The sequence below is a fragment of the Gallinula chloropus genome, assembly GCF_964237585.1.
Source record: "Gallinula chloropus genome assembly, chromosome: 2".
NCBI lineage: Eukaryota > Metazoa > Chordata > Aves > Gruiformes > Rallidae > Gallinula > Gallinula chloropus.
The window spans coordinates 120,901,425-120,924,962 of NC_140086.1; the positions used below are offsets into that span (position 1 = coordinate 120,901,425).

Genomic DNA, 23,538 nt, shown 5'->3' on the forward strand with positions numbered 1-23,538 from the left:
GGGACTGTTCAGCCTTAAGAAAAGAAGAATAAGGGGGGACCTTATTAATGTTTATAAATATCTTAAGTATGGGATGCAGAGGGAAATAGCCAGTTCCTTTTCAGTGGTCTGTGGAGACAGGACAAGGGGCAATGTTTGCAAGTTAAAGTTACAGGAAGTTCCACACCAACACGCGGAAGAACTTTTAGACAGTGAGGGTGACAGAGCCCTGGGACAGGCTGCCCAGGGAGTTGCGGAGTCTCCATCTCTGGAGATATTCAAGACTCATCTGGACGCCTGTCTGTGCAATATGAGCTAGGGAGCTGCTTTGTCCGGGGTGGTGGACCCGATGATCTCTCCAGGTCCCTTCCAACCCCTATGATTCTATGATTCTACAGAGCTCAGCAGTGTTGCTGCCAAGGAAAGGAACAAATCTGTGTCTGCAGCACTGCATAGATCACAATCCTGCCACGACTCTGGACAGCCACTTCTTAAGATGATTTGAATACCTATAAGCACTGCCAGCTCGAGATTGAACAAATTAGTTGGTCTGACAGACCACATTTAATAATTACTTCACCAACCCATGGATAGTTTATCTAAGCTACTAAGCCCACCTCAACTGTCTTAATAAAGAGCTTAAGTTTAGCAACAATGTGGTGTTTGGATCCCAGCCTAATTTCATGACCACAAATATAAACTTCACAACCTGTCACACCTTCATCCCTGCTGAGCAGATTGAAAGGACTACCTGGCACCACGTGTTCTCAGTGCATGGAGAAACACAAAGGTCTACGTGACCCTAGGATAGCGAGTGCCCTGTTCTCCACAAGAACCTATCTTTCCATATGACTGTTAAATCAGGTTATCAGGCAGGGAGGGGAAGACTTGCACTGACCATGCCTGTTCTGCTTTTGGGAAGCTTAGGTTGCTGGGAATGCCTACCTGATGCATATCCGCAGCCAATTAGTGATGAAAGGCAACTCCTGCAGAGCCCATCAAAGCCACCCCACCCCTAACAGGGATGCTGCACAGAGATCTGAAGCTCTGCCTTCCTCCTACTGGGAAGCAGGGATTCCCTGCACCATACAACACTGTAAAAGATCAAATCGAGGAATCAGGCTCAGATATCTCACTCATGAGATCACTAAGGCTGGCAAAAACGTCAATTTGAATCAAAATCAAACAAAAAGCAAAGCAGTGAATCTTCAGAGAGCTGCCACAAGAAAAATATGCACATCTTCACTTTAAAAGACAACAACAACAAATCTCATAGACACATATCTAATGTACTAAAATACATTTGACATTACCCACGTTCGCCCTCTCACTTGACTTACTCCCACTGGCACGTGGTTGCAAATTGCATCCCCTTACACAGTAACACCTACGAGGATTTGCCCCAAGAAAGAGCTGACATGACTGCAGAAACTTTCCCCCAGTGGAAGCAAGCTTTAATTTGCAGCTAGTGCTGTACAGTACTTTCTCCATTAGAGACCACAAGGAAAATAAATACTAAATCTGTGCATCTCTATGCAACCAGAACCAACTACACCAGTTCCATCCCACAAAGAGAAGGAATCTTGTCTTTTTTTACTGGAACAGTCATTCCTATCACCAGATCAAGTCTACAGACTTGAATATTTTCAAACATTTAGTGCCTCTTGTATGCCTCCATTTACAGCTTTGATTTCTTAGGAAACTTCCTCACAGGGATGCTTAACAAAGGACAGTCTGAGATATGGCCAGAAATGCTTCCCCACACATCCCCTTCAAACCTTCCCTGATAAGAGTTATATGCATCCTATAAGGCCCATCTGTCCTAAGGAACCTGCTTTGGCAGGGGGGGCTGGACTAGATGATCTCTTGAGGTCCCTTCGAATCCCTACAATTCTGTGATTCTATTAACAAAGGACATTTTAGAATCAAATATCAGGGGCAATCTGTAAGACACTGCACATGAAGCTATTCAAGTAGATTTTTAGGACCAAAACGAGGTTTAGGACCCTTTCGATGACAAAGAAAAAGCCACCGTGCCCACCTTTAAGTACTGCAAAACACTTTAGGCCTGCCAAGCAGCATTTTTTTCTCTCCTTTGCCCCCTTTTCATCTCAGGCATCCTCCTACAGCACGTAGAACTTCTCTTCAGCTCTTCTGCAGCCAATGGATCCCACTAAGCAAAGTAACTGAAAAAGCAGAAGTATGAAAAGAGCCACAAGAAGATGTAGTAGCAACCCAGACTCACCTTCAAAACTCACCTTTTCATTTTAGTTAACGAGTTTCATCCTTGTTATAGAAACAGGGACAATTATGTTCTCCAATCTTTAAGGAGGGTGGCTGAAAAATCATTAGTAACACCTGCATCTGAAAATCATTTTGTAACGCTCTGAATGAAAGATGATAATAAATTGCACTGACATTTATGGAACATTTGCAGTTTCATCATTCAAGAGAACACAGGGATTCTGGAGGAGAAGCACGATAGAAAAATCTTACAAGATAGGAAATAATACGTGTAGTTTGCATTTATATAGCTCCCACCACTCAAGAATATTAAAAAAAGAAAAAGACATCAAGTGCATCTCTGAACATCTTTCATAACATTCTATGGGTTTTTTACCTATCTCTGCTCAGAGAAGGAGAACACAAAATAGTGACTTTTGCTTCAGTTCATACAGCAGAGTAAATGTAGAAGAAAGTACCAGTCCAGAATTCCTCGTTCTACCTACCCCATTGCTTCTTAAATGCTCAAGTGCCAACATCAAAAAAAAGAGAAAAATTCTCTAAAACATAATGAAGTGGCACAGAAATATTTATCAACATTGCAATCTGGGATAGAGTTTAGCCTTTTAGCAATCTAGACTGAACTGAGAGATGAAACAAGTTGCATAGCACGTATGTAATTTATTCCTAAAGCAAATGCTACTGTAACTTAATTAACATACAAATACGATTTTTCTTCTCTTCTGTAATAAAAGGAAAACTCTGCTCTATGTCCTGGTGAACTAGTTAAAGCTTCCTTTATTTTTGCTCTCGGAGAATGTGTGTGTGTTACTAGTTTATTCCTTGACTTTTTCTTCTAACCTTATTTGTTGCAGGAATTTCAGAGAGTACAAACAAGTGTAAGTTGAAAAAACTTCCTAAAGCCATTTGGACTTAATGGTTTTCAACACAACAGTTTATATTTCAGCATTATCATGTTGTCTAGCCCCCTTCTAATTTTCCCCAAGACTCAGAACGTGGTTAGCTGGGGAGCAAGGAAACAACCAGGTGGCTTATGAATAATTATCACTTTTTATGGTACTTCTCCACATGCATTTTTGCTAGCACACTGCTCTCAATGTAACGGGATTCTGAATACTCTGAACATAAAGAGAAGTATTTACACAGAGCAGCATTTTCTGACTTGGTTGATTTACTGTCGGTAGAAAAAACTCATTAGCTGTCAGGCCAGTTCTTGAGAAGACCATAATGCCAATGCACAAAGTTGACATAATGAAAATAAAGGAAAGAATCTGGGCCAAATTCAGAGGCAATCTGTACGGTAATGCAATTTATACTTACTTATGTTCACTCGGATTCCCTTAGAATTTGTTCTACCCAATCTATTGATGTATGAGGGACAGTAAACTGATGTCATTTATATGCCAAAAGAGTCAGAAACACTATAAGGCCCCAAAATCAAAGGCACTTAAAGTCATGCTTCGCTATATATTGTTCTCTTTGTTAATCTGTCCTGAATCCTCCCTCCTTTTACCATTTCAGCCTGTGATGTATTCCATTGAGAACCCCCAAAATGCAATGAATGGGTCAAGTGTGAGGCAGAGTGTAGGTAAGTGAGTATGACTCTAAGGAAATTAAGTTGATGCAACACAGAAGGTAGGGAAGCAGCTATCTCATACACACACCTACTCACCCCATCAGTTTGATTCAATTTGAGATTTGGCTCTGTATGTCCTCCATTGCCACTAGCAATTGGATTTGTTACTCAAACACCACAAGCAGCCACAGCTCTCAGGGCCCCATTTTATGACCAGGAGGAACATTACAATGATCTAGTTTGACCCTCTGCATAACAGAAGCCATGAAATATCACCCAGTAACCCCTGGATTGAACGCAGCAAGTTGAGGATGAGTGAGAAAGACACCTGATGTTGATTTAAAGGCTTCAAGTAATAGGGGAATCTGCTGCATCCCTCAGCAATCTGTTCCAGCAGTAAATTACCATTACCTTTCAAAACATGCACTGTATCATCTCTTGACTTTTACTGGCTTCAACTTTCAGCCATTGGCTCTTTCTTTGTTCTACTAGGCCGGATACATTAATTTCTGTATTCCTTATAGACAGTATATCTGATTGCCTCTCAGGCTTCAGTTCAGTCTCTCACATTTTCTAGATCCAAAAATCAAGATAACATAAACATTGTAATCAAAATAGTTTTAGAATGAGTTGGGCTTACACTAAAAAATATTTACATGTGCTACCCCGATAAAAGCCTTTTCATCATTTGGAAGAGGAAACAGGACAGCTGGAATCTGGTGACCACAGCTTCCTTCTTCAGTTTCTGAACACTCCAGGATACTATCAGTTGAAGTGTTTCCTTTATTCTCTCTGCTAGGCTATCTGAACATACTGGGAGGAAGGGAAAGAGACAGAGTTGCAAGCAGCTTGCTTGTTAAACCACCACTCTTCAGCCCCTTCCAAAGGTCTTCACCTGACAGCTATTCTGCTATTCCACTCCAAGAAGCCACTATCAACCACACAAGCATTGCATGCAACCCAAAACCTCAAATTTTATCACTCTGCTAATATGTAGAGGTGTGCAGTCAGTAAGAACTCTGGTGGCAACAACATACTGTCGTATTTTCTGGTTTCCTGTTGATCTACAAAATACTGAGTAATAAAAAAAAAAATCCTCACACCTCAAGAGAAATTGCATTTCAAACTCCGTTACAACTCGAGGAGTTGCAGCAGTGCATGAGAAACACACAAAGGGATGCTCCAGTGCAGCAGTCTGGTCTTCTACCAACCAGCAAACGGGATTATCCAGATAAGGGCGCGTTCACATGGTTTGTGTTCTTGTTTCTAAGCCCTACAAGAAGATTCATCAGACAATACAGTGTGCTGCTGTTTCTGGTTTCAGAGGTCAGTACACTAATCCTTTCTGCACAGGAACACTTGGTGCTGCCTGCCCCAGTCAGAGAGACGTTCCAGTTTTACACTCCATGTGAATGAAAAGGCTGAAGCGTAGACTAGCCCAATTCCTCTTTGGCCAGAAATCTAACTCCTGGATAGTAAGAGCCAGTTCCCAGCAAAGTTAACTTTCCTCTATTATCCATCAGGAGTAGCTGCCATTCATTTTGGTAACCTGCTCAAGAGCGGCACAGCTTTCTCACAGGAGTATCAAATGGAGCCATTGATAGGAAGCGCATTGCTGCAGTGGGCCACAAAGAGCAGCCAGCATCAAACACCAGTTCAATGTTTCCCATCAGTTAATGCCTTTCATCCCGTGGCCTCCCTCACCTCCAGACTTGGCCTCTGTCTGCATTTACACCTTCCCAGAATAAAATCCTTGCTTCCCCCACCCACTTGGTAACCATCATTCAGCTAGTTTGTCTATGACTCACCCACTTCAAAACCCTGCTGACTCACAGCCCTCAAAAAAGAAACTTGCTCAAAGAACACACTGAGACGCGGATACGCCATCCACGCCAGCAAGGAATTCATCCAAGTTGACCTGGTCCCTTTCCTAGTGAAAGGCAAGAAAGATGCGCTTCGTTTGTGCATTGTTACCCTTTCAAGACCTAATTAGCTCACAGTTATTTATAACCAAAGTATACTTCCATGGCCTGATTTCCAGAAATATTACGCACCCAGCAGCTCCCACCAAATCTAATGGGTGCTCAATAGTGGAAAATAAGATAAGGCTAAACAGTTAGCTTTTGAAACAAGAATATAAAAGCTGACTTCTTCAATCCACTGGCAAAAATTGTGACTTCAAGATGTGATAATACACGTTTAACACCTTTGAAAAGTATTTGAAGTTAAAACAACAGCTGCAGGGGAAAAAAGTGTACTGTAAAAAAATAATTGTTAGACATTTCAGATGGTGCTGTCAATCCCGACATGCCCATGCTCCTTCACCTCCCTCTATTCTGAATAGAATGAAGTGTCTCTATGGAGGAGGGACAACCATCCCTCCTTGATGGACAAAAATGAAAGAACCAGACAAATTTGCCCTTTTTTCTTTTTACTTACCTCCTCCAGTGTGCTAATAATTTCGTAGTATCTGGGAAGGTAACACAACGTCATTCACCAGATGGTGAGGGTTTCAGCAGCTTCCTTAGCCATACCTTTCACCACGAGGTAGGAATTCTTTGTGTCTCATTGTAACACAAGCCACTAAGAAGTGTCTGGTAGAGATACTGTAAATACACTTGACTTCTCTGAGGAAGGAAGGATGGTCTGGATGAATTCTTGGGGTCTCCCCTAGTACCTATACATTCTAACAAAATACTATCAAGACCATCAAGGAAGTAAAACAAGATTATCCTGCCTGTTCTTCCCATTTCTCCTTCACTGAATTCCTCCTTCTCAACAGATTGCTCATTAAATGCAGCCTACTTCAAATACCTACCTTAGTATTTGGTGGTTTTGCCTTCAGCTCTCTCTAGCTACCACAAGCACAATTTCTCAGTCAAAACTAACCAGTGACACCTCTCTTCACTAGACTGTAACTAGGAGGCACTCAGATGTTGGCAGCAAGACAGGCCTACAAGCTTGCTCTATTATTTGGAGCTCACAATTGAGATTAAAAAAAGAAAAGCAACAACGAATAAATGACAACAGGACCTTCTGAATTAACCCCAGGATTCATCACTACAACTTGAATTCCTTCAAAAGTTTCTTACTGTTCACATCCAAGGAAGGCACCCACGCGTATAAACTACGTAGAAACTAATCAAGGTGTTTCTCTGACAGACTGGAGGGAAAGGTAGAGAAAACAATGAAGTTATTTTTATTTCTCTTTGAAATTATTTGGGAAGAGCTAAGTACCTTGTTTAAGCAGACAGATTACATAGCTGGATAGATAGATTAGCCACACAAGACTAATACTGAAATGTTTCAGAACTGAAAATCCAAACCAGTCAGTAAATCCTCTGACTGTAAACTTGCTAGTTTTAAGAATTCATTCCTATCTACTAATTTAAACATTTACTTTTACTTGAATCATTTTAAAAGATAAAAGACTGCATCTAACCCTTCTCATGAGCTGATACAGAACTGGTATGCATCACCTGTAAAGACGTAAATATTATTTGAATGTTTTTCAAACAATCCAGATAACATTGAACAAAAAAGAAAACCTCTGTAACATTAGATATTTGATAACTTTTCCCTTATCTGCTTGATGTGACATTTTGGAAAACATATTTTTAAGAGTCGGTAATGTATTCTGACTTTAAGAATGTGCTGCTTGTACCCCAGAACCTCAGTAAAAAACATAAAAAGGAGAGGAAAAATGAAACCCTTTAATTATTGCTTTGGGAGATGTTATTAAAATCCCCAACTTTACTACTGTAATGTAAAATTAAGTAAGACTAATATTTTATTTGAAAAATCCCACCCAACCTGTTTTCCTCAACCCCCTGAAGAATGATGTGCCAAAGATTGCTGAGTGCACTGGGGACTTCAAAGTTGCTATCAATCTCTATATAGAAAGAATTCAGATACTGCAGTGATGGGCAGCGGTATAAAACCCTACAAGAGAGAGAAAAATAGATAAATGCCCTCAGGAACAAGTTTCTTTCCAGGAAAACTTACTAAACTAAGGATTAAATTGAAACAGTATTATTTTTCTATGTAGTAGCAGTTTTTCATCTCTTAACTCTCTATCGCTTGTAATACGCTCACAAAATGAAATTTCTTTCCTAAAGGCCAAATTCTGCCAGTCCTCATCCCACCAAATAATTCCTCATCGCGTATGCAGTGCTGCGGCTTCAGCCGAGTCGCTCACGAGGTGATGTTCAGCTGTGAGCACACCCTGACAGCAGGATGGGACCCAAATGGAGAGCACCCCTCACAGGTTATCACTCTCCTGACATGGGTACCCCACCCATTAGAAAAATCACTTCTACCAACAATGGGAAGAAAATTAACACGACTAAACAAATCAGGCTTTTCCTCTAGGCGCCTGCTTTGGTTAATGCTGTGTAGGCAAGAGATTCAGCAGCGATGTGAAACACAAATCCAGAATTTCAAAATACACCTCTAATTAACAAAAAAAGTCTATGATCACCAGCTCAAAAACCTCAGTCTATAAACTCAAGAAATACTCAGGACTGTAACCTACACCTCAACCTAGGAAGCCCTGGTGAGGCAGGCAGATACATCCCAAGCTTTTTAGTGTGACTTTTGAGCCTTTTAGGCATACCTGGCTTAGACACTCAAGCTTTTCTCAGCAATCTAGAAGGGGATAAAAACTGGTACTTATAAAAACACACATATTGAAAATTTAGATCCTTTTGAACTAGTGTACCTTTAGGAATAATAAATTCCTGCCACTTAATACAACTACGAGAGCTGGTAACAGACCAAAGCAGTAAGTATTTTTCAAAGTGAGTGTTTTAAAAAATAAACTCACATAACACCTAAAGAAGCTCCCCTAAGCAAATAATAATTTTCTAACAGCCAAAACGCGACAAGATTTTAAAAAATTAAAAAGATAAGAGAAGAAATTGTGTCCATGCTCATTATCCAACCTAAGTTGTCAGAGGCAAATGAGCAATAACCTCATTTAAAACATTGACATTATGCTGCTAACAATATGAAGTGTTACTTTTGTATCTCTTGCAGGTATTTGCTTTTGGAAATACATTCAATCACTGCTATAAAAAAAAGTTTTTTCCCTTGGTCTCCCAACCCCCTCACACCAAACACACACACACACACACACCCACCCCAAAAGAAAAATACAGTGAGAGAAGATTTCCTTGACAGCTTGTAACTGCTATTAAAAAAAAAGGTAACATTTAAGCCCTAAGGAGCTCCTGCTCTTCAAAAGTGCAAAGTACATACGGTTCTAGTTGAAGTTAATAGGAGCTGCAGGTGACCAGCACTTCTGACTCTGAGGCCCCAAGCTACTGTACAAAGCACTGTCCCTTTGAAATTTCAGCCTCACATTTATCAGCAGCCAACCTGCTGAAGTGCAAGACATATGCATCGCTTTTCCCCCCACAGTATTTACTTTTAAAACGCACTGAACGGTGGTGGGAAGCACGGCTCTCCTGCAACGTTACAGCCCTAGAGAAATGGGAAGCAAGTATGAAAAAATGCCAACTCTAATCCTCGCCGAGCGCGAGCCCCCAGCCATTGCACACCATGGTATTTCTAGAGCTCTCCTCCGATGGGAATAGACTTGCTGTCTCCCACTGACCTCAGCTGCTTTGCTCTTTAGTTCGATTCTGTTTTGCTCCCCGCGAAGCCAGTCAGCCACGCCAGCTAAGACTTTATTTTTGAAGTGTCAGCCCACCAACACAGGCACCTCTGGAGAACCACACCGCGGCTTGCTTCGCTCTGCTGCCAGCACCCAAAATCTGCCAGACAGCAATGCGTGGGACAGTGGCCACCAAACAGTAAAGATGGAGGAATCAAAGCCCAGGGAAGCATAAAGGTAGCTGTGAACTAAATGCATACAGCTAAATATTAAGAAAGAAAACGAAATAAACTTAGCAACGCATGAACTGGGAAGGTAGAGCGACTCATTCACAAGGTGATGGAGTAGCACACAGTATATGGGTAAACACTAGACACTAGTTACCATCTACCATCCAGTCCTGGCACTGCTCTGCAATGCAACCTCCCACCAGGCACTTCACTTCCCTCTGCTTCTGCTCCTACCCGCCTTTGCGAGCCTGCCTTATTTACATTGCTCATAAACTCTCGCAGGCAGGGACTATCTCTTATCCCAGCTCTGTATGCAGCTTAGCACAACAGAACTGCACAGTCAGAGGTGGTCTGCAAACAATAAAACACCATCAAAAAAAAAAGGGGAAGACTATGGCTGGTTTCAAAAATACAATTGCAATATCTATATATAAAAAAAACCCAACAGTTGGGGTGGTCAAAACAGCAGAACAAGTATCGTGACATACACACAAGGATTAGGTGAAGGAAAAAGCAGAAGAGTTCATAAAAGGATGAGAAAAAGCAAAACAAGTGTAGAAAAAAAATCCAAAACTTTAAGAAAATGATAGAGGTAGATTTGCTACATTGTTTAAGATGGACAAATGCTAGAATAAAAATAAGGCTTCTGCCTTTCCTTCCATTCATTTTGTGCTAATGGTGCCCACACCCTGCGCCTCAGCCTTTTCAAGGTCTGTCCTTGTCTCCTAAGCATCAGATCACCTCTTTGCCACTCAGGCTGGTTAAAAAGAAGGCATGAACTCTCCTGACAACCTTTCAAGAGCAAATGAGAACATGGGAAAGAGGAGTAAGGAAATAAAATTCACATCTCTACCCCCAAATAGCTGACTAGCACAAAAATGAAGTCACCCACTGAAGGTTAAAAAATAATAAACAACTAATAATTTACTCCCTTGCTAAAAGACCAGGAGAAATGAAGCATAAATGCAGCCTACTTCATCAGCTGCTGGTGGAGCATGGTAGTCATACTTCATTCCTCAACACGCACTATAAAATCGTAATCTACATCTTTGTGGCCATTGGCACTCAGTTCCTTGTTCTGCTTTAAAAACACCGATAATCCACCCTTGTTTACAGTGTTTTCACATATTTAAAACAAAAGCCCTGGGACACTAGAAGTTATCAGCATTGGGATCATCATCCATTTCTCTCCCATCCACAATGTACCTTTGAGTCAAACAAGCTGTAACTTTTCAAAACGCAACTACTTCCAACACAACAGTAAGGGAAGCACATATGATAATGGTACAAGCCAAGATGAGAGGAATAAAAAAAAAAAGTAACGACAACAAAAAAATCTAAAATAAACCCTGGCAAGCCACACAACATCGGGTATGAGAAAATTGAAGCCAGTTGGCTCTGATGAATCTGTATCTATCAGCTACTATTTAGCTAACACCTACCCGTAAATAACTTCTTAGCTATTCCCTTGCTGATTAACAGGGTGTTGCAGATTGAAAAAGTTATCTTGAAGGACTCTAAAACAGACTAACGATGCTGGTCATAGCAATCATGCAGACACTCTTCCCATCAGCACCTGACAGGAGGGTCCACAATGGCCAGCAAGGCTAGGGGCCGTGCGCGGGTACTGTTTCAAAGAGTTTTTCCCCTTTCTTACATGGAAGGATTGGGTAGTCCTTTGCATCCTTACCCAGATATTTAATGTCTCCTGGAAAAGTTTGGTTCAAGCGCTATTTGAATCTCTACATGAATGCAAGCTGGACCCCGATCTGCCCCTTGTATCACTAGTCACACACCACAAACATCCTTTTCACCTGAACACCTTGGTGGGACCATAGAAAAGCACGTTCCCCAATAGTTGCACAGTGGACAACTGCTCTCCTCTGGAAAACACATCCTTTTACCCTGCTCCATTTCTGCTCTTCCCCAACAGAAAGGTTCAAGGCTGTTGAACCCTTTAGGCTAGTTCAGGTGCTCTTTCCAAGTAACTGATTTTTCATATTGCTCCATAATTCTAGATGCACCATCTGGGAGTCATACTGGGTCTGGTTTCAAATGTTTTTGAGGCCTTCATCTGTTGGACTTGTGGGTACTTGCCACTTCTGGATAACCAAAGATCAACACGCCACCTTTTGCAAATGTTTTCTTTGTATTTTCCCAGCTTCAACTCTACTCTTGCACCATTCACGTAATGCATTTGCTCATAAAGCAGCAGTAACATTCCCCACCTCCAGGTTCTGTCTGAAAAGAGAAGGCATAGATGCTAAACATCTATCCCCAAACACCTGATAATCTGATACAGACTTGTGGAGGCTGAGGCCATTATTTGCATGCAGCCATTATATGAGCAAATAAGGTGTCGAAGGCACCTCTCAGAATGGGCTCTGAAGATTAGTTAATGTTTATACAGCCTGCTGAAAATTGAAATGACTGTTACATGCTAAGTGTTATCATCACCAGGGATCCATTTAAGTAAAAGGAGGGCAGAAAATGAAGGAAACAACTTATTTCTTCTGTCCAGCACAATTATTGCCAGACTTACGCATGCTAAAAACACCCCATAACCTATCCAACACAGTAAACTAATGTTTATGCTATTAAGTTTAGACAATCTTATGCTGAAAGCTTTTCAGACTACCGGAAATTGCACGTTGCGCAGGGACAACTGTATACAATTACAGTGATTTTGTAAAACTCCAGAGATACAAAGCAGAGACTGAGTAGTCAGCAAGGCTTCTAAATCACACAGATAACTCAGTCCTGGTGGGCCAGTGGCGTACAGCTTTCTCGTAGCTGTTCCTAGAAACGGGAATTATACCCATAATTGCAAAATCCAAGAAGATGCAGTGCACTGCACACCTGTACCTGCAAGGCCACAACACATAGGTGAGATCAGCACATGCCCCTACCGCTGTCCTGGAACCACCACGCACCAGCCAGATTTATTCATACCCCATCTTGCACCACCAGCTGGCACCCATAGCAAAAGTGTCACCAAAAAGGGCACTTTTACTGGCAAAATTCAGATCAATCCCTGTGTTTCTTTAGGATGCAAAAGCTCCAAAGAGATACAAAGAGCACAAACGTGAAATCCGGCCAGTGCAATGCTCTTCCAGGCAGAAAGCTCCCAGCTGCTTTGCTAAAGGCCACAGCAATACGTCTGCTTCATGCTTGTTTTCAGGAAGGACTGTTTAACAGTACTTAGTGCAGCTCTACCTTGACACAGTAATCGTCGTCTTAACACAGTCTGGGTAAAGCACTGAGCTCACCAAGCCTCAAACCACACGCTTTGTCAAACCCCTGAAGGACTTCAGTGCCTCTGACTTACTTTCTGATGTCTTTCAGGTGTACAGCGGTATTACAGGGTAGTTCTCATGAATGCAGAACCAGGCAGGGACTTACGAGAGAGCAACCAGTCCTATTCCTTACCTATTTCATTATCCCATCCACAGGGCTTCTCATCACCAGTCGCCCTTCCGCTGAACAATTTCAGAAGGGCCATTTGCACACAAAACGAGCGCGTACAATGCCGTTCGGTTACATATGGCAGATTATCGGCTTGTGTGTATCAGTAAGCAGAACATCGACAGCTGTGTAGACACGTCTCAGCCAATACTAAAAAGAAGTCTTGTCGGCAGTTTTGATCTTAAAGTAAATACACTGAAAAACTTAGCTCTAATTAGGCTGAAAGACAGATACGATTTTCTGGAATGAACACTAAACGAACGCTGTCGATAACACCAGCTTCGCAAAATATCTTGTTTGGTTTGTCTTAAAAAGATAACATTCCCAAGATAAAAATATTCTGACTTACAAGTGATACGTCCCTGCTGTTTGCGTGTTCACAAAAATCTGAATTTTTTATGTTAAGCTGCATGTTATGCTTCATTAATATGAAATCACCAGCCTGCATCACAGACATATTAGCCGAGCTCCAAGTGACCTAATTCATTTTTAATATTTCATAGTTTGTTAAAAGCTGAAACGAGAGATCACCAGCGCCGCTCTGACACCCCATGTCATGAATCAAAAGATGTAGGGAAAAGGTCATGTACTTACTAACAGGCACCAAACCAAATTCATCACAACAAAATGAGAGAATAGAAATGAAGACTGCATTTCCCATTATGCTTCTCCCTTCGTAAGAGCATCCATCAACTTGCACCATACCAACAAGCAGAATTTATTTATATGTATGTCCCCCAATAAAAGGTCAGAGACATGTCAGAGAAATAAGGATTGCAGCCTTTGTCTACGCAAGTAGTTCCTTCCCTTCAAAGCAAACTCAGCAGCAGCAGCCTTTGAAGACCAAAAGGAGAAACAATTCCCAAACACATAAAGAAGCTAACAAGTCCCTTATATGGCAAAGGATTGCAATGCCACTTTTTTCCACGGCCAGAAAAATTAGAACAAGAGTGGAAAATAGAGCAAACTTTAAACAGGCAGCTCTCCGAGCACCAGGGAATTCACACAGGCACATCATCCCAGCTTTAAGAACTGCCAAATACTTTCTTCTTTAAAGAGAAGGAGGACATTACACCAGGTGAGTCCCTGAAATCTAGATTTTAACTCTCCTGCTGTAACTATGGATACCTAGCTTTAAAAACCTTTTTTGTGATGTATCGGTACACCAGGCTCCCTTATCTCCTCCTCTGGCGAAACACCTCCATCTGAAGTCCCCTAATCTCCCTTTATCTCGCAGGTCACCAATGCATCACCCTGAGGTTTTGCCAGCTCTGGCACCGTACATCCAAAAGAGCCTTCTGCCCTATCTACTGCATCTTCAGCCTGCCTCTCGCCCTCCAGTAACCCCGGGGCGAAGGCTGCCAGTTTCTCACCCAGGAAGGCAACCAGATCGCATCACATGTTGTTTCAAATAACCAGGGAGTTTCTCGCAAGTCAAACTGGACTGGATGTTGATCCAGCCCTGCCGCCTCCCGTCCGTGCGAGGCCGTGTGCGGAAAGGTCGGGCTCCCGCACAGCATCGATACTGAACTTTGAATGGCTCAGCCCAGCTGGTCTCTAAATATAGCTGGGCAGAGGAAGGGCTGTGAAAGGGGGTGGGGAAGAGAGCAGGACAGGAGCCAAATGAGCAACCAGTTAAATAAAACAACATCGTGCCGGTCCACCCAGAAGACTCCCTCTCCTCCCTGCCACACTCTGCAGCTAAGTGTAGCTTCAGCATTTAGTCTATTAATGCAAACTCACAGAATAAGAACCAACCATTGGTTGATTTACACATGGGGAGAGAGGATACAAATGTACTCAACAACATTTCTTCTTGAATAAATTTGAATCACACAGAAGTGACATCACTTCCACTACATGACAGCCCATAAATCATCATCAGCCACATGGTACCATCCATAAAACATGTGTCATGGAGACAACAATGAGGAACAAAGTATCAGAGAGCTTTACATCGTAAACATGCAGTGTTACACGTCTCTGGGCTTCTACTATGATCTATGTAAGTCAGGTGGTTTATTTCATTCGTTGGCATCTGAGTGAAGTCAATACAATTAACAGAGGAACCCTTACAGAATATCTGTCCAAACAGTTTCATCTGCATAAATTTACCACAAATGACACGCTTTAAACTGTAAATATTTACTTTTTAAATGAATGACCACATTTGCTACTGAAGTTGACTTCACAACAAATAATCGGAGGGGGAATTTATTTCCACCATGGTCACAAATGAGCAAGAACAGAAGCAAACAAGGAAGGTAGGGAGGAAGAAAGAACGAAAGAAAAAAATAATCCCACAACTGTCTTTGCATCCAAAAAATAGGAAAAGTAATCTTTTTCTCTTATTTGACAGCACCAGGCCTGAAAAGTCTTTCAGTTAATAAAAACTTCTAGAAGAGATTAGACTTTGCTGTAAACCAACAAAATCAAAAAGACAATATGACTGAGGAACTCAACAGGAGCCTCCAATCTGCACCTGCAGATGCGACAGCCAACCTTTGCTTCCCTCCTCCATTTAGAAACACTGTATCCCTAGAAAAGACCCACACAGAAAACTGACTTCTTCCAAATTTCAAAGAGGCTACACAGTATTTTATATCTTAAGAAGCATATAAATGAAAGCAAAACCGGCTCTCCGCTCTATCCTTTTCTTTCTGTGGATTAACCATGCTCAAACTCTCACAGAAATTGCTAACGTTCATTATGGGCACTGGGCTCCATGCAAGACATCTCCTATGACAATTAGACTTGCACTATGTATAAATCTTATCTCAACTGTGGCAGACAGAAACAGACAGAAAGACTGAGCATCTGTTTTTCGCTGCTCATTCAGAAAAATTATAAATCAGAATAATGTTGAACAGAAATTACAGCCATAGAAAACCAAAAATGTTGTTAAATATCAGATGAGGTAATTCCTCACCCATATAGACAACGAAGAATCACCCTGAGTTCCTTGTTTCTTTTTATAATCTGTATTTACTTTTTAAATTTTACTTTTTGTCTTAAAAAAAAAACCAAAAAACAACCTGCATATTGTTCAGCTGTCCTGGTTTTGTCACAGAGAACAGTCTATGCTTTGTGGGCCTGATTCTGCCTTACCAAAGGCAACTGAAGCTTTCATTGATTTTTCAAGGGAAGCACCACAGATCCCTCTCACTACAACTTCTATTCAATAATACTATTGTTAATCAGGTAGTTAAAATATTGGTATGTCATCCTGCATCAACAGACACCATTCTCAGGCTGATACCCCGTGTGTTTAGGGTAGCCCTCCTCATAACAGTGTTTACTTCAAGACTTCCCTCCATCAACTCGATCTTGCCCATATGAGTAGGAAAGCAATTGCGAAACATCACTCGCTACACAAACACTCACAACATAGACTGCCACAATATCCAAGTAAATCACTGCTCTGTCTCCCTTCTCTGCCCATCTGCAGTCTTCGGTATGGAACAACTATATCATAAAAGCTCTTATTCACACATGCTTTTGATATTACACTATTTAATCACATACAGCTGTAGCTGATGAGACTGTTACAAAACACAATTTTAATGCAGCACTGGAAGCAAGTTCTGGAGACACATCAACCATTTTTCTCTACATAAAATTTCTAACATTAAAAGACTTTTCTTCAAGAAAAAGCAAAACAAAAAGTAGTGATAATGAAAACAGCCTTTTTTTTTTTTTTCCTCTTCTTAAATCGGCTTCTCTTCCTGGATACTCCGGAATGGGCTTGTTCCAAATGAACTCAAAGTCCCTGCCTGGAGTATAGATAGTGATAAACCCACTTCCTCTGTACAAAAAAAATATTAAAACCCTTCTTGAGATTCTATACAAAGGAAACACTACCCAGGCTACTTACAGGAGGACCTGAAATGAACTCAGGCATCCTAACTTGGAACACATCTCTTCTTATCTGGTTTTTAATTCATGGAAATTTAAGAACTGACAGCCTCATGATTTTTACCTAGATATTTGGATTTAAATGCAGATATAGCATCAGACTTATTTTAAAGGCCCCCACGCATTAAAAACCAACCAGTCCAGTTCTGAAGCACTGTATTTTGCTTTTAAAGGCGCACCTTGTGTAAGGCATTCTAAATTATAACTATTAAAACATTTGCCATAGAAAGATCTGTTTGCCTAATCTGGCAAACGCTTGTAACTTCCATCTTTTGTTACGAAAGTAAAATACACACTTGCAAAACAGATCTCCCTAGCATCAAGTACTACACCAATCTTCAGAAGCCTTAAAAGTCTGAACTTCCCTTTCCCGCAGTTGGTTTTGGTTGCTTTCGTAAATTAAACAGGCTTGCACTGAGACAACACGTGGAAGGAAGATCAACTAAGAGATTCAACGTTATCTCAATGTATATCATGGTGTCCCTTACAGCAGAAAATTATTTTTACCTGGGCACGCAAGGATAAATGGCAAACAGAAATGGAAAACAAGCGTGTTCATGTATTTCTGCATTTTTCAGAGGAACACAACTTCTATCTTCCTTATTGTTTAAAGCAACTGGCAAAATCCCGGAGTCAGATATTAATATTACCATCAAAATTACAGCCAGGCTTAAATAATTTTTTTAAATGGCATTTAACATATTAATATTTCCTTCGGGCAGCTCTCGGAGGCGTTTAAAACACGCTGCGACGTACCGGCTCAAGCGGTGGCTAAGTGCGAACCAACTTCATTCCTAGAAATGCATCTCGCTATTCGCGAGTGTTTGCCTTTACTTTGGCACGATCACATGGGCTCCAGCTAGACTTTTGAGCTCTGGCAGCGATCCAAGCTGCAGATGGTTGGAAATGCAGCCTGAAATCAGTGTGTGGTTGATGAATTACTCCTTACACCTGACCCCTGCTTCACACCAGGCACCAAACACAATCCGAACACTACCAGGCAGAGAAGCCCTGTCAGGCATCTCCGTATCTGGAACGCTTTCTTCAAGGCCTTCTGTAGGGCCAGATGGCCAAAAGTGGGGAATGCGGTAAGCTCGCTAAACAGAAACGTGAGTGACAAAAGAGCACGGGACTGGTAGGTACAAGGTGAAGAGATTCAAGAGCTTTCCGGTGACTCCAGAAATATGCTTTCTAAGAGAAGCTGATGGAGTGAGGCATGCTGATGGCATGCAACTGGAAGGGGCTCCTGATTCCTTTGAGCCAAAGGATACCCAAAAAATGGCAGAAAGAAAACAAAACAGGTACACACACACACAAATGTGTACCCACAAAAAAGTCTTTATCAAGCCTAAACTCTGAGTACACCTGTTTGAGTTTCCCAATAGTTTTCTTCCTCAGCTGAGGCATGTATATCATCATGAACACGTTCATCAAGCCACCTTGCCTGCGGGCCAGTCTGCACACTTCTCACATTCATAGACACAGGGTTTTATTTACATAGGTGTTGGGAAATCACATTTCTTCCTTTTGCATGCATTCACATGTGTGTGGAGAGATGAAGAGGTATCGTGAGTACAGTAAACAGCACCTCTCCATTTCAGGTATTTCAGCCTTCTGACTAGGTACCAGAGACAACACCATGAGAGTTAAACCATCAGTCTCAAACCATGACTAATAGGTAGGAAGTATCTGGAGAATGCATGAAAGCAAACCACATGGAAATAGCTGCTAAACTGGCTTTTTTTTTTTTTTTTTAAACACCAAATGCTGATAAAATGATCATAAACCAAACAACTCCTGTTCGCAGGTAACTGTGGCACCTCCTCCTTTCTACCCAAGCAATTCAGGTGTTTTCATCAGACCGTTTGCAGAAAGTGCTTACCCCAGCTCTAGGTCTAACCATAAACTAAACAAAGATAAAGCACGTCAAGGCTACCATTTCAAATATATTCAAATTGGTCGATTAGGGTTTTTTCCTCCCTCTTTCATATCATTGCATGACATTTCATGGTGCTTCGTTTTGTTTTCCACTATGCAAAACTGCAAAGAGAACAGAATTTGCTTTGGCAAGCAAGAAGCTAAAGAAATAAATTCAAGCCACAATGCAAGATTTGGCAACATTATCATCTTATATGTGACAATTTACAACATACTCTTGTAAGCCATTTGTTTGGGTAGTTACACCATCAGCAAGGATGCAACTAAGGAAATTCACTTAACATCTCAACATAAAATAAAAAAACTACAATAGATTCTCATCAGATACACACGAGCTGAACCATCTCCATGCAACACACTCTGCAGCAAGAACACAAGACTATCCTTCACTCACAACAGTAACCAAAAATGTTTATTCTGAAATAAACTCCTAAGACAACTGGACTTTGCTCTCAGGATCTGCCTAAATAAGTTCCAACGCTGCAATTCCAAACTGCAGTTGTCAGACAGCGTCATGCCAAAACGAGGAAAATAAGGTTATGTCTTTCCTCAAACTCAGTGCTTGTCCTTAAGAGACATATAAAATTCCTTCCAATTGTCTTTTAAAAATTGACCTTCCCCCTCCTTTTCATTTCTCAATGACAAGGGGTTTGTCTAAACCTGCAATTAGAGTTTTAGCTTCCGTGGTGGCATCTGATAATGAAGGAGCACAAGCAAATTGAGTAAGAGTGCATGCTTCATGTTCTGCAACAGGCCACGAAACACTGAAAACTTAAAGCAATCAGACGAACATATGGAATCCATTTTTTCTACTTATAATACCATTAGCCATATAGCTATTAATTTACACCACTTCTGCACAACAAAGTGCCAGCTACGTTCGAAAACGCAAACACGGAGCCTAGACTGAGATCTTGCGCAGCTCCATGCTGCCCCACCAGAAGGACGTGAGGTACAGTAACGCAGTACTTCTCAAAGAAGAACCAAGACAACTCCACCAAACGAGAGAGGCAGAAGCAGCGCTTCACCCAAACGCACTGGGGAACACACAGATTTCCCAACGTTGCCCGTCGAACATGCGGCCGCGCCGCTTTTCACACGCTGTGCTCAAATGCTCTAAGAAAGACTAGGATTTCTTTCTTAATTACAAATGAATGCACACACACACCCCCATCCTCCTGCGTGCGTGAATATGAACATAAAAACACATTCTTTCTGCAGAGCTGAATCCTACCATGCTCGGTACAAAGAGCGATTCTTGGAAAATAAAAAGCTGGAGTTCACAGGACAGCTGGAATCATACAGAGGTTTATTAATATGTGTTGCTCCAATAGGCATGATAAAAGATACAGCTCTCCACCACAATGTTATTTGATTACCCGACTATTAGCTTTAGACATACAATGGATCTAACTGCTTTAAAATGTCCCAGAAGCTGATGGCTAGCTTTAAGGTAACAAAATCCAGATGCTGCCTGTCTGCACTGCTCTAAACTCTCAGGGTCTATAGAAGAGAAATACTTGTACACGTGTGCGTATACACACACACACGTGTGTGTATGTGTTTATTATTTGTTTCATGCATGCACTTAACTGCAGAGCAAGGGAAAAAAAGAAAAATTAACGCCATCTAGAACGTATCACCAATTTGGAACTTCACCTCTCCTTCCAGCAATAGTGTATGTGCGCAAAGACAAGCGCACATGACTTTCCACGGGGTTGATAATTTTATATACCGGCTATTAAAGCGCATTTATTTTATTTTTTAAACCGTCGGGTTAAAAAAAGCCACTGCAAGGAAAACCTTATCATTACTATTTCAAGCTCAAACACAAGGTTAATTTCCTCAGAAAGCTTATTTTACAAAGTTAAAAAAAAAAAAAGAAGAAAAAAGACTGGCAAAATGTAAGCTACGTGAGTAAAAGGCATGGAATGTCCAATATTTCTCCTCCAATACTTGAGGCTATTGTTCTTTCAAAAAAACACCATCAATTGTTTCATGTCCTTGGCTTGCCAGGTTTTGAGCAACAGCATCAGTCTGCATCCCCCAATCCCCCAAACAGTTAAAGCTATAGGCAATATTGCAGTCAAGCTAGTGACGGGCTGCTGCTGCAACAGCAACAATACACACTAAACGGTCACAAAGGTAAAACACAATTTGGATTGACCTTGGGAAAAAAGGAAGAAAAAAAAAAAGAAACCAATAAAAATCACTCTGAAATACAAAAATCAGAAAAAGGCTACATTTTATATTTAAAAAAAAAAATTAAAATCTGCATGACAAAGTGAAAGAAACAGCAAAGAAGAGAGAGGTAAGCCCTGCCATGAATTACAAGGTTGTAATCATATTGAGTGGTTCTGGTGTCATCGCAACTCCAACCAGCCTGAATCACGGTTTTGACAATTAGTTAATTTATATAATGCAGTAGTCTGGCTATAAACGTTAACGGGAAAGTAATTTTATTAACAAGGAAATATATAACTTATCCTTTCAGGACTGCAGCCAGATGAAGGTGCTTCAAACCAAAAGTCTGGACCAGCCAGCCTTCCCCCCCCTATGCCGTGGCACTTCACCACAGGCACACGTCAAATGTCCCATGTGTTAAATTTGCCACAGAAGCACTATGTGTATGCGTGTATGCAGCGCCATACGCACGTGTGCATGCCCTGCCTGGCTTTTTTTACCCTTACAGGACGTTGGTTTATTGACTGAAACTGTTAATCTGTGGCTGTGAGGTCACACTTCAGAACAGTATTTCCCCCCCCCCGCCTTTTTTTTTTCCTTTTTTTTTTTTTTTTTTTTTAAATACAGTGTCCTAACAGGGTTTGCAAACTTTCTGGTTTAGAGATTTCTTTTGTTACTGTCCCTTGGTCACACAGGAAATCTTTTCAGAGAGCAGACTATTATACAACGGCATTAGGAAAAAAAATAAAGCTTTAATTAACTAACTCGTAGCCAGGTAGCATCGACTTCAGTCAGCCTTCTTTCGGCGAGGCAGGCCTGCTTTCCAGCCTGCTGGCATTTCAGAAATTACTAAGAAACAAAAAGGAAAAGTCCGCGCTTGGACACGCTCCCCGAAAGTAGCCACCTTCTATTTCCAGACCTTTTAAATGTAACAAGAGTACAGCCGTACCCCTCTCAAGATTTAATGAAATATTAAAAGCAGTGAGTGCATCGCGCCGAAACAAACTCCACCAGATTCACAGCCGGTTAGCTCCGAGCTCTCCTCCCAGCTCCACAGCATCTCCTCCTCAGCTGATTAAAAGTTTGAGTTGCCACAGACAGCTTTCCTAGCAGCAAAACGCTTTTAAGCTCCCAATAAACTGTAGAGATCGCTGGAAGGGCCACCAAAAAAAAAAAAAAGGCACTGTTTCGTGCCCGATGCTGTCCAGAGCGATCTTCATCCCATGCCATAATAAACCCCACTACCTGCCCGGTGCTACGATAGCGTTAACCGCACCGGTCTCCCTAAACAATACAAGGAATTAGCCGACGCCAGCAGCCCTCGGGAGGGAGGGGGAAATAATAAATAAATAAATAAATTTTAAAGAAAGAAAGAGACGAAGGGGAGGGCGGACAGTAACCTTCCTGCCTCTCTCACGCCTGCTTTCTGCCTACCAGCTCGGCTCCTGCGTGACACCGAACCCGAGGAAGCGACGGGGAGGAGGGGGGGGGGGAGAAAATCGCCAAAGCGAAGAGGCGAGCCCGCGGTCTGCGCCGCTCCGCTCCCCAGCGCCCGCCGAGCGCCCGGCCCCGCCGTACCCTACCTTGGTTTGGAGATAGTGGGGGTAGTAGTAGGTGTACTGGGGGTACATTGGCTGCTGGTCCAGGCGTTTGCCCATGTAGCTGGAGTCCTTCTGGCTGGTGCAGGGAACTCGTAGGCAGGGTGTAGTGCCCCAGGGCCTTTCTTCCTCTCACGCCGCTATTCCTGACAGCGCGGGCGACGGAGGAGGCTGCCGAGACTTCCTCGCCGTCTACCGCGCGCTACTTCCAGCGCAGCCAAAAACGCGCCCGCACGCACATATATGTGTGTGTGTGACGGGGGAGGGTGTGTGCGGGTGTGTGTGTGCGCGGGGCTGGCTGGCTGGGTGGAAGCCCCCCTGCCCGGCTGCCCGCGGCGGAGCAGCCCGCCTCCCCCGCTGGCAGCAGCGTGCCTCCGGCGGTGCCCGCTGCCCGGCTCGGGAGGGAAACGTCCTGCGAGAGGAGCCGGGAAGACAGTGCAACTCCAAACCTCCGCAGAACCGCTCGCTCTCCTCGTCCTCTCCTCGTCTCGCCCCGCTCTCGAGCCCTCCCCTCTGGCTCCCCACCCACCCCCTTTCCAACAGGGGAGGGAAAAAAAAAAAAAAAGAAAAAAAAAAGAAAAAAAGAAAAAAATAAGAAAAAATAAAGAAAAAAAAAGAAAAGAAAAAAAAAAGGGGGGGAGGGAAGAGCCTTCCCCAGCCTAGTTGCCGCTGCCTCCCTCACGGAGTGACATGGTGCTCAGGGCTCGTCCTGTCTTTCATTCAAACCCCCTCCGCGCCGCGCCGCCGGTGGGAGGGACCTTGGCGCGCCGCTCCCCCGGGAGGCCGGCGCAG

General features: G+C 42.3%; 1 protein-coding gene across 3 annotated transcripts in view; it reads right to left on the bottom strand.

Moving 5' to 3' along the window:
• Positions 1-22,821, bottom strand: part of RBMS3 (RNA binding motif single stranded interacting protein 3) — a gene marked incomplete at both ends in the record, with an annotated part of 441,410 nt that extends 418,589 nt beyond the window's left edge. For 2 of the 3 annotated variants that reach the window (XM_084280359.1, XM_084280358.1), the window contains one exon: positions 22,732-22,806. In XM_084280359.1, coding sequence (XP_084136485.1) covers positions 22,732-22,806 — 75 coding nt within the window. Of the gene's footprint in view, positions 1-22,731 lie in introns of all 3 variants that reach the window. The other variant, XM_084280360.1, reaches the window with a different exon arrangement.
• Positions 22,822-23,538: the final 717 nt, after the last annotated feature.